This window comes from Pipra filicauda, unplaced genomic scaffold (genome assembly GCF_003945595.2).
Source record: "Pipra filicauda isolate LSUMZ 115617 unplaced genomic scaffold, ASM394559v2 scaffold37_size4185640_pilon, whole genome shotgun sequence".
Lineage (NCBI taxonomy): Eukaryota > Metazoa > Chordata > Aves > Passeriformes > Pipridae > Pipra > Pipra filicauda.
This window is the reverse complement of record NW_024104509.1, coordinates 3080265-3108223: the sequence shown is the minus strand read 5'-3', so window position 1 is coordinate 3108223 and position 27959 is coordinate 3080265. Positions and strand designations below refer to the sequence as shown.

At 41.0% G+C, this 27959-nt stretch overlaps 1 protein-coding gene across 1 annotated transcript; it reads left to right on the top strand.

Annotated features, from left to right (window-relative positions):
* The first annotated feature begins 116 nt into the window (after positions 1–116).
* Positions 117–27867, top strand: FAM189A2 (family with sequence similarity 189 member A2). Its single transcript, XM_039384836.1, is given in 12 exon segments — positions 117–254; positions 519–1076; positions 3261–3317; positions 13416–13568; positions 14749–15036; positions 16479–16604; positions 17385–17492; positions 17602–17720; positions 21739–21859; positions 22458–22530; positions 24620–24798; positions 26427–27867. Coding segments are annotated over 12 exon segments (2247 nt in total). The 3' UTR covers positions 26754–27867.
* Positions 27868–27959: the final 92 nt, after the last annotated feature.

Here is a 27959-nt window from a genome sequence, read left to right as displayed (position 1 = left end):
GGCTGAGCTGGAGAGCAGAACACAGGGTTGAAGTAAATTCCTGAGCCTCCTTCCTTCGAGAGCATCAATCGAAGAAGGACAGACCATGGTCATGGCAAGATTTTCCCAGGGAAAACATGGGACTGAGGGACTGCGGGGTGGAAAAAATTGAAACTCCGCCGGGTACAGATTTCTCTGCCTTTATCTTGTCCCAGGCACATCGCATCGGCAAGCACCCAGGCACACTCGCGCACATGCGAGACGCACGTCGTGCTGTCTGGCAAACCTCCTCGTCGGGAAGGGCGCCAGCGACGCGAAGTGCAATCCAGTGGCTTCCCCCTCCCTCCTCCCAAGAAGAGTTATTTTAAAACTTCAGGCATAGTTCTCGGTAGTAACAGTGACCAGGGATAAAAGGGGAAGGGAGGAAGTGCGGGAGGGAGCGTGGTAACAAGGGAAGTGTTAAAACCCTCCGAGGCTGTTGCAGAGCGGCTGCAGCAGCAGCAGCAGCATTAGCAGGGTGAGCCGGGACGGGAGGGCAGCGATGGCTACGGGGCCGGGACAGTCCGGGGAGCGGTGGCGGAGCTGCGGAGAGGCACCTTGCGCGGGTGGTCCCGGCTCCGCCCGGCGGTGAGGGCACGGCCGGGGCCGGCGCTACCCGAGCGGAGCGGAGCCGCAGGAAGCGGGCGTCCGAGGGGGCTGGCACGGCCCCGCCCGGCCCAGACCGAGCCCGCAGCAGCCGCCCGGGGAGAGCGGCGGCAGCCCACTATGTCGCTGCCGGCGGGGACGCCGGAGTCCCGCGGCGCCCCGCACAGCTTCGCCCCGCTACCCCGGCCAGCTCAGGGCCGCCGGGGGCCGCCGCTCTCTCGCCGCCGCCGCTCCGCCCAGACGAGCTGCAGCGCGGTCGCCCATGCCCATGCCCATGCCCATGCCCATGCCCATGCCCATGCCCCCCGGGCACGCTGCCCGCCATCTCGCTGCTCGGGCTGGCGCTGCTGCAGGTCGGCCTGGCCAACGCCCTGGTGGCGCTGAGCGCGGTGGTGCGGCTCAGCAGAGCCGGGCAGATGAAGAACGCGTGCTCCACCTGGGCCGGCTCCTCGGTAAGTAGCAGCTGCAGGTCCGGCGGGGCGTGCGGAGCACCTGCGGAGCACCTGCGGGGCAGAGCGGCCGCCGGTCCCGCTCCTCAGCGCCCGCTTGGAAATAGGGTGCAGGTAATGCTTTCGCTGACACTTTAGCCAGGGTGTTAGCTTGACCCCAGATAGGGGATTTATTTCCTGACGTGCATTTTGCCCCGCCCCCAAGTTATTTTACACAATCAGAAACAGGATTTTCGAAAGTCACTGTGTATGTAGATGTTATATATTGCTTTATTGCATTGTGTTGCGTATCGATTTTATGTGTTGCGCCTTTCCTCTCGTGACAGAGAAAACAGCAATGTTCCAGGGGGAAAAAAAAATGGATGGGCTTGAGACAGTTTTATAAAGAGTCCTGAGAGAAGTTATTCCATCTCGTGTTGAACTCTGCTTTAAACCATAGCTTTATAAATACAGAATATATATAATAGTTTGTGTTGCAGAAGCTCGGCAGTGGTAAGCAGAAATCAACAAGAGTAGAAGGATCAGGGTGACTGGTCACAGTTTCTGGGCCCTCGAGCAATGAGCAAGTTGTGTTCTGTGGCTGGGACGCTCAGCTCCTGCTGCTAGTGTGAAGAGCATCAGCCTATCCCTCAGTTCAGACATTTAAATTACATTGCCAGTGTTGTTCACCACCTGTGAAAACATGCTCCATGATCTGTGGTTTGGGGATCACACAGTCCTTGGGCAGTGGGGGGAAATCCAGGCCATCCAAATGGGTATTTTAGGTATCTCTCTTGTGATCTTTCATCTTTTTTTTTTCTTTACTCTAGGTTAAAAGAAGTTTAACTATATGTATAAGTTTAAGTATATAAGCTCTGGACTTTCTTTGAACTCTGCACACAGAACCATGCTTACACTTTTAAAATGTTTTAAAATTGCACATGGAAAATAGAAGTATCAGTATCTTTAATAATGAAGAAGGGTGTTGTTTTTGTTTGGCATTTTTTAATGCTATCTCTGAAACAGTAGTACACTCTGAAAAGTTACTGAAAATACCTTGTGGGTGTAACAACATGAGTGAAAATTTTAGCCCAGAAGCAACCTGGAAAAGTAGTGGTCATTAAAAGCTGGAATTGATGGTATCTGTTTTGAGTGGGGGTTTGGCTTGTTTTTTTTCGTTTGCAACACCAGTGATGATATCGGTAGGTGTTTTCATCAAATTGTATATCCACATTATGCTGGATCAGATTGATCATGTCAAGTGAATGAAGTTGCAGAAGGAACTTAATAAAAATGTTAGTGGATGACTTCCTGCTTGTTCTAGTCTTCTTGTTTCTTTTTAGTGTAGGAGCTTGATGTCTATTGGCTTAGTCACAAAGTCTCATGAGTTAAAAGTATACCTGTTGATTTGCAGGACATGCTGAAAAACTGATTTGCCTTTCTCTATAGTATTCCCTTTGTTCTGTGAGAGAGTATTTGGGTATGCTATTTGTTTCAGTTCTACAGCAATTCTTTCTCCTTCCTTTGTTGTTTTGCCCTCTAAGATAAAGAAAGTCATGGGGTTCAGTTCTGTGATTCAGCAAGTTTGGTCTAACAAGTGCTGTTGCAGAAGGATGTGCTTTTACTTCTATTCTTTCCTCATGCTGATACTGGCATTAATCTGATTAAACAGCAAGTCATTTCAGGGAGATAGTGCTGCTGCTCTTCGCTGGTTTTGGTAGGGTTCATGATCTGGGCTTTAGTTCACCAGAATGGTCAGAAGAGGGCCAGATCAGCACAATGGAAGAAAGAGGTAGGCACTTCATGAAGTGCTGGAGTGGCGACACAAGGTGGAGACACAGAGACAGTTTTTAGATTTGCTTGGCCATGCTGCAGAGAACAAGTGCTTAACTGGCTGAATATAATTATTTTAGGCAATTGTGGAGGTCAGAGTTGCTGACATACTAATTGCCCCCATGGATGTTTTCTGGGAGGAAAAAAATAAGAAAAGAATAGTTTTAAATTTGGTTGTGTTATTTCACAGGATGTTTTTAGGAATGAAAAACCTCATAAGCACACGTTGTTATTCTCCACTTTAAAATGCATCTTCATATCTTCCCAATGTTGTTGTAGTGTTCCAAAGTACCATTCATCAGAACAGTAATAAAAAAACAAGTAAATGGCATTTCGTGAACAGTTGTTCACTTCTTGATGTTTTTGATGTTGTAGGCAATGTTATGTGGAATCTTAGGGTTGACAACATGGAAGACAACAGTGATGATTTTGGTAAGTATGGGTTAAAATTTTGTAAGGAAATTATCAAAATATGATTCTGATTTAACAGTCATTGGTAAAAAGAGAAATCTCTTCTTTCTCCTTGAAAAAAAACATCTGTATGGTTGAGTCTCTCTTTTTAAATTGTAGAATCATAATTATTGAAAGAGGAGACCATGACTCCTGTATGGCTGGAGTCCTTAGTAAGGGCAAAAATGGACCATGTGTGGAAGAATTGTTAGGGTTGTTTACAGAACATATTTTGTGGTTTTGTATGTATAAGGAAGTGCTGGCTTAGAATAAATAATTTAGCTCTCTGAGGCAGTGCTGCTTAAACTTAAATGGGGGAGATGGCTTTAAAGCTTAGCTCAGTTGTAGTGTTTTTTGATAGCAGCTTTGAGTGCAAGCCGAAGTCTTGCCAGCTTACAGTACTATCCAGTGTTACCATTTCAGATACAGTTGGCATTGCAATGCTGTGAGGGAAGTAAATTGATGTGTTAGCTGTTTCCAATTGTAAGTGAAATCTGAAGCTGTGTGGCTCCTAATGTCTCAGAGTTGGGATTTGAAAAAGTGTTTTGGAGTTGCTTTTGTTTGTAGGTTTGGGGAGTTTTTTGGTGGGTCGGTTGGTTTGGGGGTTTTTTGTTTGTTTGGGTTTTTTTGCCTTACTGTCACTTCTGAAGACTTCTTCCAGGCCAAAGCAGTTGTTTCATTTTTGTGCAGGACTTCTTTGGGATCCACGTAGACATTGATGAGGAGTACCAACTATCAGACATGTGAGCTAGATATAGAATCAGAGAGTCATAGAATAATCAAGGGTGGAAGAGACCTTTAAGATCATCCAGTCCAACCATCAACCCGGCACTACCACTGTAACCTCTAAACCACTAAAGCACATCACCTAGTGCCAGATCCAGACACTTCGTAAACACCTCTGGGGTGATGCCTCCACCACCTCCCTGGACAACCTAATCCAATACTGGACCACACCAACAGTGAAAATATTTTTCCTAATATCTAATCTGAATCTCCCCTGTCTCATCTTAAGGCTATTTCCTCTTGTTCTCTCACTGCAGACACAGTAGAAGAGATCAGCCCTCACCTCACTACAACCTCCGTTCAGGTAGTTGTAGAGAGCAATGAGATCCCCCTGAGCCTCCTCGAGACTAAACAAACCCAGCTCCCTCAGCTGTTCCCCATAAGACATGTTTTCTAGACCCTTCACAAGCCTTGTTACCCTTCTCTGGACACACTCCAGCACCAAAATGTCATTTTTAGAGTAAGGGCACCAGAATTGAACACAGCACTCGAGGTTTGGCCTCACCAGTGCCGAGTACAGGGGGATGATCACTGCCCTAGACCTACTGGCTACGCTATTCTTCATACAGGCCAAGATGCCATTGGCCTTCCTGGCCACCTGGGCACACTGCTGGCTCATATTGAACCAGCTGTCAACCAGCATCCCCAAAATGCATTGACTTTTGGTCAGACTGAAATGGTCAGGGAGTTGAACTAGATGATCATCGTAGGTCCCTTCCAATTGAAATACTCTATTCTGCATAAAAAAAAAAAAAAAAAAAAAGAGATTAGCATTAAACACTTCATGAGGCTAAGGAAATCATGTCTTGAATTAGCTACAATATTTCAAGTTCAGATTGTTAGTTTCTGTGAACATATTTATCTCGCGCTAAATATCTAATATATCTACCCTCTAGTAACTTGAACATTTTCTCCAGGAAGTTATGAGGAGTTATGTGAATTGTAAAACCAAACTTCCTACATATGTCAGCAATGAGATTAATTTTGTAGTCATGACTTAGAATTATGACATTCACAAGCAAAACTATAAAATACATTCTGAACTAAAGCATATAATTTTTTCAGCTCTGCTTGTCCTCCCCTTTTTCCTCCTTATGTAAGTCTTAGCACTAGTTTCTTGTAAATACACTTCTAATGGATTTATCTTTCCCAGCTTTTACACTGAATCCCTTTTCTCTTTGCCTGTACAGAGCCTCTACAAAGCTGTGAAGGCAGGAGAGACTGCACAGTAGTGTCCCTGACAGCCCTTAACTTAAGCAGGTGCCAGGTGTAGAAATGCCTTTATGCAGCAAGTGAGCTTTGTGGAAAGAAGTGGTTGCACTTGCAGGTGGCTTTATAAGATTGTTATGGAACCCAGATATTTAACATGTTGGGTACCTGTGCTAGGGCCATGCCAGAAATCTGAGGAGTGATATCAATTACCGTGTTTTATGTTGTAGCAACTTATGTCAGCATTTAGTTGTCTTTATGCAGAAACTTTGGACTGTGCTCAACAGTTAAAGTTTGTGCTATTAAGCGGTGGCTATCCTTTTTCCCTGTATAGTTATGTCTTAATTTACAAATGCCTAAGAAGGGGCCTCTGCTTCTCTTTTTATGTGTTTGAGCTGTTTTCAACACTCAGTTTCATACTTTCTTCAAATAGTGCGAATACCAGCCCCTAAATTCTTCATATACTCCCAAAGGCCCCAAAATAGCTTTGTTTTCAGCTCACGTTGAATAATTATATCTAGATTTTAATTTTACATGGTGTGTGCTATAAGCCCTCAGATGTAACAGTTGGGCTGTAACTAGGGGTAGATGGTTAAGCTCCATCATCTAACTTCTCTGCTTCCCACAGCTGAGTCATGAGCAAAATTACAGTGACTGGTGAGTGCCACAGAATTTGTCCATGAGGAGGTGCTGATCCTCTGAGCAGATTCTGGTATGCTCAAGAACATGGTAATGCTGTTTCTTATGTGTTTCTGTATTATCTAATTTTTGGGTTTGATTGTCAGTTTGTGGACTTAGGAAATTTTATGACGCAATTGACATTTATCAGTGCTCCCTTTAAAAGTACTAATTCTTTCTAAAAGAAACCTATTTGCTGTTCTGATTCGGGATTTCAGGATTCAGGATTTTCATCTCTGAAACCTGCTGGAGTACACATGTTTGCCTGCATGGCATCAGTCTAGCTCCTCCAATAAAAGGCTGGTGCCTTGGCTCACAAAATGTTTCTCTCCATCTTCCCATCTTTAGATGGTGGTTTTTCACCGTCTGCATTTGTTTCTTTGTGAAGGTCCAGTCTGTTCTGCGGCTGCCGCTTTAATCCAAGGTCTTGTTTGTGGGAAAAACAACCAAATTTTGGTTTTTTCCTATGACAGCAAGGCTCTGGTGCTGCAGATCCTTGGAGAAAGCACAGGGCTGCAACACTGTAAGAGGAGCTGGGGATGGGCTGTGGTGTATCAGTGGCTCATATTTTATCCTTGGAAGGGAGAAAGGAAGGAAAACACATTAGTTAGAGCTGTAGTGGACCTTTAGTAGCACCATCTGTGAGAGTAAATCAGTATTGAAGAGGGATGGCTGTGATAAGACTTGTTAAAAAATAAAATTGAGAGCCATATTTGGGTTTTACCATCCACACTGTCTTACAGCTGTATTACACTATGGGAAGATACTAGATAAATAATGTATCTGAGACACAGGGTACTGCAAGGCAAAATCAAATTATAATCATATCTTCTGTAGGACATTTTTGCAAGGAAGGCTTGGCCTTCAGCACTGCAGCCACTGAGAAGCCTTGGCTCTGAAATCCTGCCTTGGATTTAGGTGTTTGAGGCTGTGAGAAATAGAAAGCCAATCGGGTAATTTCCAATCAGAATTTATTATATGATAAAAGCAAATTCAGCGCTGGGTGATCAGGGAAGGGGTTCAACAACTCCCAACGCCTGTCACACCCAAAGAAGACATTTGTTCTACATTATTTCCAGCTACTACATGAATATTCATTATACATAAGTATAAACATTACACATTGTTAGGTACATGAGTATAAACATTACACATTGTTAAATCAGACTTTCAGCAGATGTACGCTTGTTATCTATACAAAGTTATAAATGTTAAGAAAGGTACTATTATCTAGCTAACTAAACAAAATTCTCTCACTATAAATCCTACACAGGGTAAAAGGGAGGTAACTTGTTTTATCTCTTTATAGGGGCCCAATTAAGTTTTACGACTTGTTTTTCTTTACTCTACAGATCATATTGACCTTACACTGTTTTCTCTTAATTAGCCCGAATCATTTTCTCAGTTTATCACAAGGCTTTTCTGTTCTGGATACCAGTTAATCAGTTTTGGAAGTCAGCTTGTAATACGTCCTGAGGCTGATTTTATTTTGAGGCAGTGCCATGTTAACACTGGACCTGATGATCTTGGAGACCTTAATGATTCTGTGTTTCTACCTCTGCAGGCCTGTCCCAATGTATTTAATGGGGAAAGAGAAACTTCCTACCTCCCCTCCAAGTTGTTTGGGTATTGACTCTGAACCATTCTGGAGTCAATGTTACCCTTCATGCATAGAGTCTGGTTCCTTCCTGTCTGGTCCTAAACTCCTTCCTTTCATACAACTTTAAATCTTATTTTTAACTGAAGGAACTGATTTTTTTCAGAAAGAACATAAAATCTCCATTGTTAGTTTGTGTGTACCTGAGGGCAACTCACACCTTCAACAGGTCATGCTTGCTATGAAAGCCTCTGTCCTTACTGATGTGCCAGTTTGAACTAGTCAACGCACTTTGAGTTTGTGTTGTATTCCCCGTTGTTGCCTGGAGCTGTACATGCTTTACTGAATACAGAAGCCCTTGGCTAGTGAAGTATCTTTTCCTTTCAGTCGTGTACAGATTAGTTGCAATCCTGCAGAGTGTTCTTTTAGGTGACTCTGGTTGTGTTTGTTTCTGGTTTGTTTTTTGTGTTTTTTTTTAACCAACTGAAACAAAGACTTAAAGTTAAGCATCTGTCTGGTGGCTGCTTAGTGCTTGGGTTCTGCTGCTAAAGAGAAGACTTAGCTGTGATCAAATGAAAGTGCCAGTGTCCAGCGATACACCAATTTATTATGCTGAGTAGAGTTTAACTGCTGCAGCTGCAAGCACTTGGGAGCAGTTCAGTATTTGCAAATGCTTGGATCAAGAAATTAACGGAGCACATGCAGACTGGTTGAATGCAGCTCTGGCTTTCAGCTACGTCAAGTGCTTTATGCTTCTGTTGTTAGCTAGCATGACAGATTTTGTGTTCATACATGCCATCAGTTTTCATGTAAAGCTTTGTGGGGTTTGACAGAAAAGCCAAAGTCTTGTGTTCAGCATGTGTCGTTCAATCTGGATTATTCTCGTGTTTTACAGTATTGTAACAAGGATTTGAAATTTTTATTAGAAAGATTTGTTTATAGTTCAAAAGTGTTAGTATTTTTGGTTTATGACAAAAATTTACAACTCTCCCTTTGAAAACAGAAAAGTTTATGAAATTCAAGCATTTATTTATAACCTTGAAAATTTCTGAAGAATTTTTTTGTAGTAAACCTTGTATGTAATTGAAAACTTTTATCAGAAACAAAATACATCCCAGCAGCCTTAAAATAAAGATTTTTTTTAGGACTGACTACTGCTATGATATCTGCACTTTGACTGATTTGCATAAATTTAACAAAATTTAATGTTTAGACCAAGATGCTTAGTTCTGATGATGTTTTTAAATTTTAGCCCTGCTAGTAACAGTATAAGGCACTGTAAACAGAAGCTGTGTATCATGCCCCTACCCCTGAAAAACAATCTCTCCCTATTCATGTGCTTTATGATAAGCAAAGTCATTGTACTATGGTGAGAGTTACTGTAGTAGTACTTTTTTTTTCTTGATTTTTCAAGTAAAATAGCTCAATGTTAACATCTTTGCTTATGTTCAGAACTCCAGCATTAGGTCACTAAGTGGTAATTATACAAAGGTTTTACAGTCAGTACAAGAAAATAAAAAGAATAATGCTTTTAAGTTTGAGACTATGAAAAGCCATTAGAGGCTTTTAGCCATTTTATGCTGCAAAAGCTTTTCTCTCGTATGTATACATAGGGTGTTTTAGTGCTTTATTTGAAATCTGTGATTTTTTTATTAAATGAATTAATTTGACTCTTACTTGTGTGGTTTGTTTTTTTTGGTGACAGTTGTGTTATGAGTCTCCATGCTCTCGCAACTGACAGAACTTTAGTAAAGTCTCAAAATTTTTAATTATTGCTATCATTGCTGTGCATATGTACAATTAATAAATTAAATTGCCTTTTCCTACAGGATGTTTATAAAGTATATATATAGGCTGTAAATGGATATAAGAGTTGGTGATTGTGGAATGAAAGTTTTTCTTTCATTGCAGTGTCTGGTTAGGCATCAGTCCTGTGTGCACATATTAAAGTGAAAGCAATTCCTCTCTGGCGTTAGGTATTCCCTTCAATGGCGGCAGCAGCAGGACAACAAGCAGCTCCCCATGCAGAATGAAAAATAGTGTCAGGGCTTTATTATGCAAATTTATGCTTCCTTGGAATCCTCAAAGTGCATGATGACATTTTTAGCTGGAAGAGATAATCCATTCAAGACAATAGCGAATACTGTGTCTAACATTAGAATACACTTTGCTTTCATATATTTTACTTCATATAAATGTTCCTCACAACTTTCTGCAGCTGTTCACAGTCCTTGTGTATCTAATGCTCAGAAGATGAAGGCTGTGAGCCAAAGTAAAGCCTCAATTTGAGTAGTTTCCATTTTTATCTGCAATTAAGACCAGTTACCTCTGTTGTGACTTTTAAAATACAATATTTGCCTTTGTCTGTTTTTTCTAAGTTGAGAAGTATTTCTCTCCTCTGGGTGGGATCTTCTGTCACTGGGATAAAGTGGAATACCTGTTTCTATTTATAGGTGAGTAGTGATGGAGAAGAAGTTTAAACTTGCACCTGCAGGAGAATATAACTGATAAAATAACCTAACAGAATACATGTTAGATTGAACAGTGAAGTGGATTGAAAACAAAGTGACTGGGCCCAGAGTTGTGATCAGTGGCACAAAGCCAAGCCAGCCAGAGGACAGTCAGCAGAGTTGAGCCCAAGGGGTGGAAACTGGGGCCAGTACTACTTAAGTGAGTGGTCTCTACAGTGGGACGGAGTGCACTCTCAGCAAGTTCACAGGTGATGCAAAACTGTGAGGAATGGCTGATATGCTAAAAGTTGCCATTTGGAAGGACCTGGACAGGCTGGAGAAATGGGCTGAGAGAAATCTCCTGAAGTTCACCAAGGGGGAATGCAAAGTCCTGCCTGTGCAGGGAAGTGACCCCAGTACACCCTGGGGAACACCTTGCTGGAAAGCAGCTCTGCAGAGAAAAACCTGGGGATGCTGGTGGACAACAAGCTGTCCTTGAGACAGCGAAGTGCTCTTGTGGCAAAGAAAGCTAACTGTGTCCTGGGCTGGATTAGGCAGAGATTTGCCAGCAGGATCTTCCCATACCTGGAGAGGTGTGAGAGCTGGGGCTGTTCAACCGGGAAAAGAGATGGCTCCTGGGGGGATCTTCTGCATCTGTGAAGAATAGAGAGCTAGACCTTTCTCACCGGTGCTCACTGACAGGACAAGAGGCTATGGGCAGAACTGAAAAAAACAGGGAATTCCATTGAAACAAAAAAGATTACTTTTTTACTATTATGGTGGTCAAAAACTGGTGTAGGTTACCCAGAGAGGTTGTGAAGTATCTGTCTGTTCAGACAGTCAAAACCCACTGGACGTTGTCTTTGGCAGCCTACTGTAGACCATTGATTCCAAGGCCCCTGTCACGAGCAGGGACACCATGAACCTGCTTGAGCAGGAGATTGCACTAGACAGTCTCAAGAGGTCCCTTCCAATCTCGGTGATTCAGTGAAAAGCTGAACAGCGATGGAGCAGAAAGAAAAAGGATTTTTTCTCTTGATATTCAAGTACCATGTATTGTCTTGTCCAATGTCAGATATGTAGTAATGAATATTGCGGTTATGGTTCAGATCATGGTAGTGTTTTAGGTTGTATGTTGAGGAATTTTCTTATCTTCTGCTTCTTTATGAGGATTATCTGAATATTGGATTATGCATCAAAAATAGACTATACATGTAATAAAAAACAGATCAAGATTACACTTATGTGTGATAGGATTTACTAGAACATAAATGCAGAAATTGTCATCCTTGTTTTGCGTATCTGTAATAATGTTCTTTCTCTTCCTTGTTGTTCTTTGATTTTTACCAGGTTTCTTTAGAAAAATCTCCATAATTTTTATTCAAAATTTTGAATTAGGAGTCTTGATTGTAACTTTTTATATAGCTGTACATGGAATTGTTTCTATTGCAGCTTCTGTACCAAAGAAGAAACCTTAAATGTGAATTTGCTTATTTTTTTTCCTGAATCTTTCTTTACTTTGGCCACAAAACTTCTTTGCTCCATTTCCTCATCATTTGAAAGAAGACAAATATACCTCTTCTTTTTCTTAATAACATGTAATGAGATTTTTACTAAAAGATGTTTTATGTTGAAACAGATTCTATTTCACTTTAAAAAATGGCTAATTCCTAGTTGTCAATGCCCTGTGTTGAATGTACTTCTTTATATGAAATGCCTGTGTCAAACGATTTTCTCAAAGTAGTTTTTATCAAAAGGATAACTGAGATAATCTAGATAAAAGCATAAGAAATGGTATCAATTCATTTAAGTGGTATGCAAGGAGTTAATTTTTAAAAAATCATTAGATTCTGTGTTTGTACAGAAAAACAAATGCCACTCAGAATGCCTACTAGAACTAAAATCCTCTTATTTGTGTTTTCATGATTAGTAGAAAACTAGGGGAAAATACTCTTCCTCTTAATATTTATTTTGTTCTTAGTATGTCAAACATAAAATAGTCCCAGTCCTCTTCAGAGGAGTACTAATAGCTACTTCAATTATTGGGGGTTTTGGGGTTAAAACCTACCTTATGGGATAATGTCAAACTTCTGTAAAGCCTACTAGTAATGAGATATTATAATTTAAGGAATGAGCTTTCACAGTAATGCTCTTTGGCTCTGATCCACTCATGGGTGATTATATTTCCCTGAACCTCAGAAAATGGGAACATATTTGTGCATCAACTCTGATTTATTTTTTTTTTCAGATTCCAGGTAGCTAGCCATGTTATATCACTTAAATTAACTGGGAAAGCCATTGTGTTCTTCGTGCATATTTAGGAAGTCCTTGTTGCTGGATCTACTCTAAAGCTGCCTGGAGAAGAACTGAACCCATGTCCCTCATGATTTCCTTCTCTTCCTCTTTTTTTTTTTTGGTCCTGTTTTTTGAATTTGGACCATTTTGTTACAAAGAAATCTGAATGATCAGGTTGTTATTAACAAGGATTCTTTAGGAAAATAAGGATCTGAAACTTGCTTTGTAAGGTTGAATGCTTAAAGGAGGAACCTAATTTTTATTTGTCTCTAAAGTAGTAGTCTTACCCATAGCACTTTCTCCCAAAGTACAGAAAAATCTTGTTGTATGAACTGGGACATGAAAAGTTCTTATATGTGTTCAAAATCCATATCCCAAGTCATGTAAGTGCAGATTGTAAGGGCATAGGTGAAAGCGAGACATCATTTTATCCGCTACTCTATCATTTTATCAGCTACTCTATTACGCTTGCCATTGCTCATTTTTGAGATGGTCTATAAATCTGAAGGTATTATCTGAATTATGAATGTTCTGGTTTTAGTATCCAGGAGGAAATGAAATCATATTACTAAAATCTCTTAAGTGTCTCCATCCTCACTATACTGGGGCAAATATTTTTCATTTATTTTTGCTGCAAAATAATTCTGGAAATTCAGTACAGAGTGAATATTGCCTTAATGTGTTTCCTCCTCTTCAGGTTTCTTTACTGGTCTGAATGTGTTGAGACCTTAACATGGTGGAAGAGTATGACCACACAGTGGAAGTCAGAGGGCTTGCAAATCATACTTTGCACTCCAGAAAAAACTGCAGTTGCCTATGCTGTTACTGCTGACATTTTCAATAGTAGCGTGTATTTTACTTCTGCATAACTAGTGCAGAATAAGGAGAGAGAGAAAAGACAAAGGTGTTGGGAATAGACACCTTGGGGCGCTGAAGTCATGGGAAGTTTCATAAAAGAAGCAGTGTTTTTCCCAGCTTCAGTTTGTGAGTGGGATTTGCACTGTCATAGGTTCCTTGAGTTGGGTTCCTGTTCCCACTGCAGTTAACTTTGTTTTGCTGTTCCAGAATAAACTGCTTATTCTGCTGTCTATCACCTGTGTTCTGCTGAGCTTGGCTGGACTTATATTAGGATGTCAAGACATTGAGTTTTTGTCCAGAGTACCCAGATGCAACTTGGTGAGCACACATACTGATTTACACCTATTTCTTCTCATTATGGTACATTAGCTTGTTGTGCTGAAATCACAAAATGTGCTAATGTAGAGCTGCAAGTAATTTAAGAAGATTCAAGCATAAAGGATTTTTTTAGTAATGTGACAAATATAAAGCATAGAAAACAGCCTGAGTGGGTAGTGGTGAGCTATCTAAAAAAATCTTAGTCATTATAATCTGTGGGTGGGATTATTTTTCCTGTTTTGCCTCACCTAGTGAGGACCATTTGTGTTGATACCTTACAGCAGGAACTGTGAGGAAAAAATAATATAAACCAAATCATACTAGCTTTTCAGAACACTTCTATGTGATGAAGAAGCAATCTGCAAGACAGGGCAGATTTTTCTGAAATTGCTGTCATAAGAAGTACAAAAATAACTATTTATGAATAAAAACTGTGAAATAATTGAAATTGAAGGATACAATGTGGGATCACTTGGTAATGAAGATGATCGTGTGTAAAAGCTTGAAGAGCTTTAAGAATTAATCGAAAGATCTTTAAATATCTATTTCCATTCCCTTATTGCTTCAAGAAGGCCATTGTTGATTTCTTGACATGCCAATGTATTTCAGTGAGAGTCCAAGACCAGAAGCAGTTCGTAATCTAGATTCACCCACTATCACTGTACTAAAGCAGCACTGAGAATTGATAATGTTATACCAGATGAGATGATTTAATGTTTCAGGAATTTCTGAGCCATCTGTGGCTGGAAGTATAGAGTACAGCCAAAAGGCATTCTTGTAGTCATTAATTATTCTGTAAAGTGGCTTCTATAGGTGGAAGAGTGTTGACATGACTATCAAGTTTGACAGCTAAAAACCCAATTATCTCTAGGTATGAAAACATCAAGTTTCTACTTTGAAAACTAAGATGACAATATTAATTTGAAAGTTACAAACAACAACTAGTGTATGGATGTGACTATTAATGATTTGACCAGGTTGCAGTTATAGTTGTGTGTTTCATTCCATCCTTAGAAATGCAAGATACACTCATGAATCAAAGAAAATGTGTACATTTCTGTTATAGGTTAGAAATCCAGGAGGGGGGAATTTTTCTTCCCCCTGCCCCCACTGTAGGAAAGATGGAGTTTGAATGGAAAGGGAGGCGATTAGCATTACAGAAGGTCTAGCCAGCCGAACTGCATTCCTAATGAATGGCCCATCGGAGGCTGGGGGAAGGTAGGGAGGAGTTTTGGGGGATTGCTGGCACTCCTCGGAAGGGAGAAGTCAGTTTTCGCTGAGCTCTCGCTCTGGGACGGAGACAGGGGTCTTCTGTGCGTGCTTTTGGAGAGAAGGCCTGGAGGCCAGTCTTTCTGGCTTCCCGCCCTGGTCAGCCCTGACTGCTGGCCTCGACTTGCGGGCAGGCTGTCTTTGTCTCCAGCCCGGACCTGCTGCGTTCTCATCAGAGAGTTTTTGTGCTCACTGGGAGAAGAAAGGAGGAGCCTTGGGACACTGTCATCTGAGGACAACAGTGAGTTTCGTGAGGGTGGACTGTTTTCCTTTCCCCCTCCTTCCACTGGGGGAAGGGTCCCCATTCTCTTTTCGGCTCCTCCCGCGACCCGAGACACCCCCCAGACCCCCCTCCCTGTGTGGTGACCACCGGAGCCCGACAGCGCCCCCTGCAGGGCAACACCGAGCACTGCAGGCTCTGCACCTCCAGCGATCCAACAGCGCCCCCTGCCGGCCGGGATTGGAACTGCGCTGAAGGACAGAGAAGTATTCCGACTTTTTCTTTTGTTTGAAGGGGACTTTTTGGGTACAGGACTATTGTCTAGGTTTTTTTGTGTTCTGTTACTGTTCTTGCCAACACACATATATCTTTTAATAAAGGGTTGTTATTTCTTCTGTTTTTCCACTGTGGTGGTTTGGGCTAGGCCTTCCTTGGTGACCAGTTTGTAACCAAGGAAGGGTCCAGATTTACCCAGTATTCCCTACGATTTTTACGTAAGCCAGACTATAAGAAGAAAGGAGGAGAGGCCTTCGCTCTCTTTCGTTCCGGCGGCTTGGAGGTGCAGGTTCCCTGCTGTCGGTTCTGCCGTGTTGGGGAGCGAGGCCTGGTGAGGCCTTGCCGACCTTGGGAGGCAGAGGTTGCCGGTGATCGGTCCAGAGCGACTCTTGGTTGTCCCAGGAGAGTAGTGAGATATTTCTTTGCTAACTCTTTTAGTTGTTAGATATTGGGTCACTAATTGGGATATATATATATTTTATTTTAGTTTTTGTTCCCTTTCCCTTCCCCCTTCCCTTTTCCCTTGTGAAATTGTATATTTTAATTGTATATAAGTGTAAATATATTTATATATCTCACTTTGGTTGTCTCTGTCTCGTTTCGGGTTTTCTTAGGGTTTTTTTCTCCCTCTTCTCCCTGACGTTTGGGGGGGGGGGGGGGGGGGGGCTTCTGGTGGTAAGGTTTTGGAGACTTGGCAGGGAGCCAGCTTCAAAACATATCACCACACTTCCTCAATTAAAGCTCCCTAATTTTGAATTTACAATTGCTGAGAGAGAGGAGTTTGTTTTGTCTCATAACTCATCCTCTTTAGCAAACATTCCAGTCTCTTCAAACTGAGACAACTTCATAGAGTGGTTTACACATCAGTGAAAGAAATAATTTCTAGGCTACTATGCATTTGAAGGAGCATAGGTAATAAAATTGCTTAGTGATCAGTGCAGCTTTGATTACAATTAAGTTGTATTTAAATGTCTTAAGCTTACCCATAATGCTGTTTTTCAGATTAGAAGTACTTATAATGCATGAATAATTGGCATACCAAACTGTTCAAATTCAATTCTATAATCTTGTGTTTCCAGTCTTCTTTGTGGTCACAGGTTTAGTTTAAAATATAGGTTCTATATTATACAGGTAAAACTGTTGCATAAAGCAGTTAAAATTAAAAACTGGAGTTTTATTTCTTTAAGATGGATAAGGAAAACAAGACTTGTTTCTGCTGTGAAGAAATTAATCTCACTAAATGCACAGAAGTAGAGACTGTACTGAAGGCATACTATGTGAAGTCATGCAGTTCTGCTCACCTTCTTCTCAAGGTACCTTGCACACACTGGTTCATATGACTGCTTTTATAATGTCCGTGCTTGTGCAATAGTGCAGTGCTGAAGTAGCTGCTGTGTTAACTGTGAAAAATTCTGTTATTTTTCTAGTCTTCCACACCAGTCAGAAGCTCTTCATGGTTCTGTTGGCTTTTTTGTTATCTCTGGGTTTTGATCAGTGCACTGCTGATCCAATAAGCAGTTTTATGCAACCAAGTGTTTTATTCAACCAAAACTACAATGGAATCCAGACAAGACTGTATGGGCAAATATGAATGTAAATTTTAGCTAATGATTTGATGCCCTAACCAGTCTTTTTAACTTCTCAACCTTTCTTGCCTTACAAACTGCTGAATTAAAACTCCTGATCAGCATAATCTTCAAATATAAAAAGAGCTTTAACATTTCTTTAATGGTGATTGTCTTGAATCTGGATTTCCCCCAGAAGTTAAGAGAAAGGTTATAATTCTTTGATGAATCAATGGACTATAAATCACATTTGAACTGTATTAAATCCTTCTGAATCTCTGTCAGGACAATCAATAGGACAAAGCAACTTTTTGCACATTACTCCAGTCTTGGAGATTGTGCTAAAGACTTCATCACATATATTTCTTAGAAGTAATTGCTACAGTCAACCCTATGTCTTCTGGGTTGGTTTTTTTTTTTTTTTTTTAATTTAGTTTATTATTATTATTATTATTATTATTATTATTTTAACATCTACAAATACCTTGATTTAATTTCTTTAATTTCACACATCTTCATGTTCTTCAGAAAGTTTTCTTAGGTCTTTGTGCCCTGAATGCTCTCACCACTACAGTTTGCTTGACAGCAGTTGCCCTGCGTTTCTGGCAGATATTTGAATCAAGAAGATCCTGCCTAGTAAGTGAGCACCAGGCTGTAAACAGCGGTGCTAACAGTATTACTAGGTTACCCAATTCAGCAGTTTCTGTAGCTCAGACGGGTTTTAACAGAAGTTTTGTTTGACTAGGGTGAACTTCAGATTGAAGACCAAGATGACAGTTTGGATCCTGATGGTTTTGTCCCACTGGTGCCGCCTCCCTCCTATTTTGCAGCTTGTAATTCTGGTCCTCCCCAAACAAGTCACAGGTAAAATGGTACACTCTCTTCCTGTTTTTTATTGTCTTTGAACACACTGCCTACTCTTTTATTTAAGACTTTTTTCTCTGTTATTGACTGAAAAAGTTTGTGACTTTAGGGGAAATAAAAAAGAAGAAAAAAAACTTGTTGATTTTGGAGACAGCATAAATACAGTGGCTAAGGGGTAAAATGTAGTGGTTTTTACTTTAGATTCTGTAGGAACTGTTTCTGGGTAAGAGAAATCCTACAGTTTGACACAGCTGAAAACTTACATGATACTGTCAAGAGCAGGTCGGGGCAGTGAGGGGAAGCCAGACACAATCACTTGGCAAGAGTTGTGTGAGAGACCCTGAATTGTGTCGTCTCAGGGACCTTTCTGCCAGTGATTCCCCTTCTCCTGCTGGTAGTTAGGGCTGACTGAAGGGTATGTTTTGATTGCACTGCCAGGCCAACTAATCACTATTCTGCAGGTGTGCTCTTCAAAGTAATTTGCAGCTTGGCTTTTTTTATTAATTTATGACTCAGGTGGGGCTACCTTATTCTGTTCTGAACATACAATATGATATATAAAATATGATGCTCAAGCAGACTGTCGCTCTACTCTTGCTTAAAGTCCCAACTTTTTGCAGTGTGCAGGACTGTTTAATTTATTTCACTGTTTCATCAGGAATAGTGTGCATGACTTTCAAGACTATGTGGTCCTGGCAGAGGTAACACTGATCCTAGGATTTCCTAGAAAATGGTATCATGGCACAGCACTAGGTTTTAGAAAGAACGAATCCTCTGAAACACCAAAGAGCAAACATTACTAAAAACCTCCTATATAAGTCTTGTTTCAAGCTGCTTATGAGAGCAGAATGTTATGTGATTTCATTGGAAGAATAAATATTTGTTGAAACATGCTTTTCAGAGTTCCCCTGCATTAAAATGAAGCTGTCATTCTTCATCTGGCAGATCATTCTAGCATTCTACATGATTATCTCCTTCCCAGCAGCAGTCTCTCTTTTTTTTTTTTTTTTTAATTTTTTTTTTTTTAGCACAATAGGTGCCGATGAACAATACTTGAGGCTTGTGTGGTCTAATTTGAGTAGCTACTTTGCCTATGACTGTGTTAAAACTTGTTGATAAGAACATTTAAGTGGTGGTGACATCTTTCTGAAGTCAGGCTACTGGTTTCAGGGTGTTCAGGGTAGTTAGGCAGCAGTGCAGAGTTTAAAGCAACAGACAGGCCTAATTTCTGTCCTTGGATGTGTTTGGAATGGATGGCCATTCTCTTCCACTCTTTAAATTGCAAAGGCAGAGGCTCTGCTATCAAAGCTAATTGGTTTGCTCACTTGATTGTGGGAGAACTTTTACACTTATTTAATGGTAGACAAAAAAAATTCGCATTACAAATGTCTGGTCAACTCCTACCTCTGATCTAGTTATTTCACAAATAAAAAAAATAGCAATTGCTTTATTTTTCAGTGTTGGCACAACAGAAACAGTTACAGCTGAGTTTCCAGATGAACAACAAAGTTGACCAGGAGTTGGATTTTTATGATCCTTATGGGTCCCTTCCAACTCAGGATATTCTGTGATTCTATGAAAATGTTATAAGACATGAATTTAAGGGAAGAGGTGATCCATGTGGGCTAACCAGATAGTCGCCTGAAGCCTAGAAATCTACCTCAGTCCAATTTAAAGTATCGTTTGGGTACATCCTAGAAATGATATTTATAAATAAGGGACTCAAGGGAATGTTGCCCTGTTTGCATGTTCTGTAGTAAGTTTTAACATAATATAATTGTTGGACAGAACATTAATTTTCAAGGTGGGACTAAGATGTGTAGGTCAGATCAGGCATGGTTAAAAACAAAACTAAGATGCAAAATGTATATAATTTTGTGGCTTACATTGAATTTAAGTTCAGCATGAACATACTGGAAAAAAGTGAACTAATGCCAAGGGAGCATCAGTTTCCATTGTACTTCAAAATTATTCTGAAGCTTTACAGAGCAGATGAAATAGACTGAAATTAAAAATTGTTTAACATGTTGTATTTTCCCTATTTTTAGCATTAAAAATCAGTGACCAGCAATCAAAATAGCTACTTTCTTTTCCTCAGATTTCTCCATGCGTTACCTCCATTGCCGTGACAGGAGTCTTTCATGAAAGGACTCTCAGGTTCTCGTTTTGGAAGTTTTATTCTTTTCCTTTCTGCCCAAGCAGTCTTCCGAGGGCGTTTTCATCATTCCTCTTAGCTTGCAAGAAAATAATTTTCACAGCCATCTTTGTTCCCTTCAGCCAGTGTCCAGAGAATCCCTAAATTCTGGGACAAAGGACTTGCTTTTGTGTCTTGCATTGCTTTGTAGAAAGTTGCATCCGTTTCTGATGGCTGTAAGCCTGATCTGGGTCCAGAGAGCAAAACATTGATTTCTGTGTGTTGCTTGAGGTTACTGCTCAGTACTGTATCAGCATGTCAAAATGTGAAAAATAAGCAGAGAAGAATTGAGATGTTTTGGGCTACAGACTTCTCTGAAGATTGTGTGGGAAAGGTCTCCTTGGTGACTCTGCTATCAACCACCACACTTTTTCAGTGTTAATGGGGTAATGTAAATATGTGTTATCAAAATTGGCATTTGCCAAAAAAAAAAGCTTTCTCCAGGCACTGTTCTGCTTTCTTCCTCTCAGAGATGCCTCCTAAGAGAAAGATCATGCAGCAAAAGGTCTTTGGGATTTCTGCTGCGTTTAAGCTTTCAGAGAGCTCTTTGAAAACTGAAGAGTAAGGTTAGCTATGAGGTACATTTGCCTCATACAAGCCTGTTGTGAATTGATTAACTGTCATATTCTTAATCAAGCGTTATCAAAAAAACCAGCCTTTAGTTTGAATTTGGCTTTTTATGTGCAGCTGAACATAAAACACAAGATCAGAAGTGTCTAAGTTTTAACAAGGTTATAACTTTGAAATTAGGAGGCTTCAAGCGCAAAGTGTGGAAAAGGAAACAAAAAAAAACCCATTTATTTTATTAACAAACCCGAATAAACAACAAATGGTGCAACCAAAACTTTCAAAAGAAACAAAACAAAGTCCCAATTCCCCAGGTGGGGGGAGAAACCCGGCGGCAACCAGGGGGCCGAGGGCAAATTGTCCTCAGCAGCTCAGCAGCTGCTCGCAGACACGTGAGCGACCAGCAGTGGGTCCCCCTTCTCACAGGCATAGTCACAGGTCAGGCAGCTCTGATAACTCAGTCTCACGCCCCGAAGGGCAGACTACCTCGCTCCGAGATGGGTCGGTCTCTCTCTCAGTTGCTCTCCACGCCGTATCTGTTAGGGAAAAAAACCCAAAACCTTCCTCTCAGAAAAAAAAAAAAAAAAAGAGGAGGCAGCCGAAAAAAACCGAAGGCAGCTCCCCCTCTGTCCATCGGTGGAAAAACCCAAATCCTCCCGACAAAGGGTTTCCAAGGCGTGGCCCTGGCCCACTCTTCAGAGGGAACCTCCCCCCCACCCCTCCTGGCTCCCGCACTGCCCAGCGCGTGTCGCTCCGCTCCGTCTCCCCCTCCGGACTCCCCCATCCCGGAAGAAAGAGATGGGGAGGGGGGTAGGAGGGGGGCAACACTGGGGAAGAAATTCCAACATCTCTTTCCAAACCTATGACCAGAAGTATCTTGAATTTCTGTTATAATTAAGAATTCAGTAGTTCACACAACTCAGAGCTAGGCTGTCACATTTTGAGTGGACAACCTGTATTTGAATATTTTGAAACAAAACTGAATCTCTAGAGTAAAACCGAAATGTGTTCCTAGGTGCAGTACGGCCCAAAGATGTTTGAAGCTCTGGGGAACACATTAGAGAGGCACCTCCTAAGGAGCAACTTCCTGCCATCCTCTGAGAAAATGTCTCACAGCTCTTGGTGAGTCCATTAGCTGTGGCTGAGATCCCAAAATCTGAGCTGGTACAGGAAAGCCAATGGAGTTTGATAGCAGATGACATTTTTATGCAGCTGGAAAGCCATACTGACAGATTTGCTCTGTGCTGTTTGTTGCAGGACACTTGGGCTTTCATTGCCCCATGCTTATGCAACGTGAATCAATGGTGCTGAAGTGTTCTTCCGTCTGAAACCACCTCCTCCTTATGAAGATGTGCAGAGCTCGAACACCTCTGAGCAGGTATGGGCCACAGGGGCTTGAAGTGTGACTTATTCCTTCTGCGGTAAGGGTAAGGTTGCCCTGAGCCGTGGTAAATATGAGCCAGGAGGACACATTTGATCACAGATGTGGCTTGCTGTAAATTTCACCAAAGATTTTAATTAATCACTTACCTCTAGAGTTGAGAAGTTTTCCCTGGTTGGAAAGCTCTGCCCAGGCATGGGAGAAGGAGCAAAAAGCCCCATGGAGCACATCTGTTGCTGGTTATTCTAGACCTCCTCGATTTATTTCCCCCATGGACCTGCACTAGTGGCATGAGGGACTAGATCAGGGTTTTGCTGTATTGCCATGACTGGTGATCTCTTTTCACTGGTGTTTTCAGAACACAGGTGCTTTTTCTGAGAAATACTCAATAGGACAAAATTGGCTGATGAGGATGGTGAGCATTAATATTAGACATTCACTAGCCTTGATTTTGCAATGGAATTAAACACATATCACATAGTCACTGTGCAGTTACGCAAAAGTGTTCCCTTTCTAAGATGGATGTTGCAGTTCTTAGAAAATGCCAGAGAAAGGTGATGACTTGTAATTTTTCAACTTTTGTATTTTATTCCAGGGAGGTGCACTACAAATAAATGTAATGAACTGTGTTGATTTGGTGGAAGTGAGTGAAGGGCAGGACTCTCAAGGTAAAAAGTACATTTTAAAATTTAGTCTAGAGCTGTTATACCCAACACAGATAATGTAACAGCAACACTATTAGTTCTTTGAACGACACCGTACTGTAAGCCAAAGATACAGAATTATTATTGTTTTGGGCAGTGGGAACAAGGATTAACATTTAAAATGCATAAAAAGTTGTTTGTACTTAAGATATGAAAAGAAAGATGCATTTCCTTTTTAGTAACCTACAAGTTAGTTGTTGACACTGCATCCACATGTTGACACTACATCCACATCCATTTTTCAGGAACTGGACAGGCAACAGTTATCTGTTGATGAGAAATTACTTTTTCATCACTTGTTTTTCTTTGAGTTTGTTGGTTTTTTTATTTCCCCCCTTCTCACCTTGTCTCATCTGTCCTTATCTCAGCCCAGAAGTTCTGCCACTTCCACCCTTCCAGTTCTTCTCCCCATTTCGCTGGGGGAGAGTGAGTGAGTGATTGAGTGACTGACTGACTGTGGGGGACTGAGCCACCTGCTGGGGTTAAACCACAACAGGAGTGAAATATAAAATGGGGGCATATGTTGGAATTGTGGCAGAGTAAGTCTATGGGCTGTATCAGCTGATGCACTCTAACAGTCTATAAATAAAACCTGAACTTCTAGTTTATGTTGGCAGTCTGTCGTGCAGGGCATTTGTGTATGATGCCATGATTCCCTTGGCTTCATTAGGGCCAATCAACTAATTTTACTCCCGATGGAAGTTAAAGCTATGCATTGCTCTCTGCCAGCAGAACTAGGGGAATCCTCACTGCCGGCTGCAGGAGGAGCTCTAAGCTTCTCTATGCCAGCTAAAATGGTTTTACTAACTTCAAAAGCACTCCTGTCAAGCAGAATGGGACTTTCGCTGCTGACTGTAGTAGGAAGGCATGCAACCTTCCACGTGGGAGGAGGTGCTTGGTAGCTGCTCTGTATCATCACATACTAGGTATATGCATTTCCAGTACACATCGCCTTAAGCCAATTATCGCTCTGATGTCTGAAACATTAATACAATGAAGAATTATCATAAAATCATAAAGTTGGTTCATCAATCTGTCATAATCCCCATTCCCTTCACCACTAGAGGGAAGGAGATAGAGTCCGGGAAAGAAGGAGGGGTGGGTAGAAGGTGTTTTTAAGCTTTGTTTTACTTCTCATTATCCTGCTTTTACTTTGATTGGTAATAAATTCGACTCCCCCAGGGTGAGTCTGTTTTCCCTGTGATGGTAATTGATGAGTGATCTCTCCTTGTCCATATTTCAAGTCATGAGCCTTTCATCATATTTTTTCTCCCCTGTGCAGTTGTGGAGGGGAGGGATAGAGTGGCTTTGGTGGGTACCTGGCGTCCAGCCAGGGTCAACCCACCACATTTTTTTTAACTCTCGCATGAGCAAGAATATTGTTTTCTGTAATATGCCAGGTGCCATCAGATAGAGGTACAGAACCAGGCTTAGTGAGAAACAGACATAGCTTCATCCTGTCCTGTTCACTAAATGCCAGTTTTGGGAGTTGCAGCATATAATTTCACCCTAAGGAAAAGGAGGATTGTTGATTAGTTGGAAGGATGAAACGTATCACAAGAATCCAGGAAAATCTTTATTTTAATAAAGAAGCTCATGAAACAAGATTTTTAATTCCTTTATGGGGACTGGTTTTTTACAAGCTACCTCACTGCAAAAGGTGACTGACCTCTCTAGCCATACGCTGTTATAACTTGGTACAACTGCTTATCTGCAGGATGAATTTGGGCTCTGTGAGATTCAGCTTTCTCTCCAAGAAAACTGTAGCTCCCTTCTCTGTGATCAGGTAGTTTAAGGTGATTTTTGTACTAGGCAACACTGTACTCTTCTGTTGCTCCAGTTGCACAAGACTGAACAGTTTTCTGCAAATGTTTAAAGAGGCTTTAGACCACTGATACTGTTGACTAACTGTGGGTCTGTGCACACATACGTGCACTTCTAGGCTTTTGTGTCCATGGGGGGAAGAATCGGCAACAATCTCTATCAATGGTTTCTAAAGATTTGCTTTATTCTGACTACTTTTCCTTTACTGTTCCTGATTACTCATACTCAGCTGAAGAAATCTGCGAGTCTTCCAGCAGAGCAAGCCTTTCTCCTTCAAATGCGAGCTGCAGGCCTGAAAGAGTGAACAGGAGAGCCCTCAGTTCCTTGCAGAAACAATCTAAAAGTGACTTTGTGCTTCTGCACTGCCACTCGCCCCAAGATGACTTGATTATCTGTGGTTATGTAATGGTTCCTTAAAAGAACATTTTTTAGAAGGTTGGTACTTTGAACCTCATACCTGCAGAAATCAGTTAGTGTCTCTGAACAGAGTACCTTACCTTACAGCAGTGTGTGTGTGCTTTGCTAAACCTCCACCCAATCACTTAGCCTTACTGCTCTTTCAGCTTTCACACCTAGAAACTGGGTTTGTACCAGGCATTGCTAGTCTGGGTAGGAAGGAGAGATGGTGGAAGATGGGAGGGGGGCACACAGGATTTCCCAGTGCACTGACATCTAAAATCTCGCAAGAGCAGTTGTCAATATGAGCAATTTAAAGCACAATCAGCTTGCACTTTTGGTGCTAGCCTATAAATTTACTCCCCTTTTCTTGATCCTTATAGCATCAAAAAAACAAAAAAACCCAAAAGTCAACACAAGCCATGGTAGAGAGCAGATGAAGCTACTTTGATGTCAGTGATCCAATTCAGTTGCTGTGGGGAAACTGCTAGTGTGACTACGGAATCCTTGATTCTGCTGACAGTCCTAAAAAATGCACTAGTCAAGAGTCTTGCAATTTTTACTAGAGGATATCGGAATCTCCATAGTAGCTGCTGATACATATTAGCACTCAAAATGTAAATGCACATGGGACGTTTTAGTAAGAGCCATTTATTTTGTATATTGGGAGCATGTCTATCTGGATTACACTTGCTGTTTTGAGGAATGTTTTCATGCCTCTACTGTCTCCTGTTTTCCCTTTTCCTCCTATCAACTTCAATCGCAGCACCCCATAGAATCTGCTGCTGAACAAATAGTTACATGACACAGAGCCTGTTCATAGCTGTGAGAGCAGAGCATTTCTGCTGTAGAGAGACTCCATGTCAGAAGCATTTGGAAGCTTTGGACTCAGACCTGAAAGTTAGTCATGAGTGCTGCAGAAAGGGAACTCACTGCAATGGAACAATGGATATTGCTTCAAGTTAGTGCCTTCTTGCTAGGAAGTTTTGCATCTCCTTCTGGCATTGTGTTTGGTATAAAGCCAATGGTAAAGTCCTTGAACAACCTGTAGGCACTCTTATTTATATATATTTTTTTAATAGGGTCAAAATCTGATTATTGTTGTTCACAAAAAAGGCAGTGGATTTTTATTTGGACTGAAGGCAGTGAAATTGATTCCTTCTTGACCCTGTTTTAGTCCTTGTAATTTTGAATGTTTGAGTGTGCTTTCTTCCCATTGAATTTCCACTTTGTAGTATTACTAGCTACCAGCTTGACAAGCAGTTATTTTCAGATAGTTTGTAACTAGTCCTTTTCACTGGTAATAACTAAAAGTTACAAAGAGTTGAAGACAGATCATAAAAGGCTTCTAGCTTTACTTAACCTGTTTTGTATAACTGTATGTTAACATTAACACTCAAGGAGCATTTCAGGTCTCTTCAGATCAGAAACAAAAGAGAAAAGAACCAATATACACAAAAGGGCAAATAGCTTTCTCAAGGGCCCTTGATGTGATAGGCACTCAATCATAGCTATGGAGGATTCTATTTTACAGGCATTTTGTCTAGTGTAAATTCAATAGAACGAGTCTTTTATGTGGTTAAAATGTGCACTGCATCCTCACTGCTGAATCAGAAGTGAAATCACAGGGGATACCATGAACCACGTGGAGTGTTTTCTTTGCTTCATCTTTGTCTTCAGGGACAGTGCTCAAATGTGAAACTGCAACACACAGCAATGTAAAACAACTCCATGCTGTCATCTAGCAGAAGAGTTTAAGAGCAAGAGATTTGAGAGGAAGACCCCAATATCTGATAGACTATAAGTCTTACACAGACATTAAATAGCTTGTGGCATGGATCATAGAACAGTCCTCCTGCAGCATGAGCCCTGACATACATGAGTTGGTGGAAAATACCAAGTGTGTTTTAAAATCAGATGCGAAACATATGGCAGAAGCTATCACCAATGCCACTTTGCTTGAGTAGGTAGTTTTATTACTTGTATTTATCAGGTGCTGTGGAAACCCGCAGCCTTCATTTGGAAGTATATGCTTATGTTCACCACTCTGCATGTCAAAGTTTTTGCACTAAATTAGCTTCCTTCAGTACTTTAGTTTCATGTAGGGACTATGCAAAAGGCTGCACAGCTGCAAGGTCTCTATCAACCACACAGAGAGGAAGGTTATCAGAAGACTGAACATCTGTGTATTCAAAAACTGAACAAGTCAGTCTTCTGTGGTGGAATCATGAACTGTGAATAACGTGACAGTGTTTTATGCTGGGCGTGCAAGGGGAGAGGGAGGAGATGTTATAAATAAGCATTTGCTATTACAAACAGGAAGGAATGGAGGCTGACAAGGAAATTTTTATGTAAACCCACTACAAGCAACTTCTTTGTGATTGGCTCCCAAGATAAAAATAAGATCTTGTGCTAAAGAAAGAAAAGCAGAAAATAGAAAACATGTGCTTACATTATTGGAATGAATATTCAGAAGTTTCAGACATTTCAGACTTCATCAAATGTATGTTTGGGTAGCTTACAGACCATTTGGATAGATGAATTGATTCATGCATGGTACTGGTGATTTGCTGACTAGTTTTGATTTTGGTTCTCATGCAAAACACATCAGAGTGTCATTTAGGCTCTGCAGAAAAAGTGAGATTTCTGACTGCAGCCTTCAGGCAACAAAAGCCTCAACAAATTTGACAGAAACAGCTAGGGAAAAAAAATTCCTTATGAGAACATAATTTATCACACTAGCCTGAAGGTTATTACAGTTCAATGGCTTCTGCAGGAAGCAACATTCAGATTCCTTTTAACCAATATAGGACATGTCATAGGTTGGGGTGAGGTAATTTCTGTGCACCTCTAAGGGGGAAAACCAAAACCAAACCAACAAAACAAAAACCCCACAAACAACAACATGAAAAATTACCCCACTACTTTTCCAAATTGGAATTGCTTTTGCCATGCCTCCTTGGCAAGTACCTGGGATTTTACAGCTTTTTAAATTATTCTTTAAACAGACAGCACTACAACTAGCTTCTTCCTAGTTGGGTAAGAAACTATTATAATGGAACAAGAACCTGATTTACGAACGAAAACTGATTTACCTTTTTTTTCCTTTTAAAGGTGATGGCACCTGCCCAGGAGGCCATGTCATTGAGAGTCCATGTGTTACCTTTCAGCTG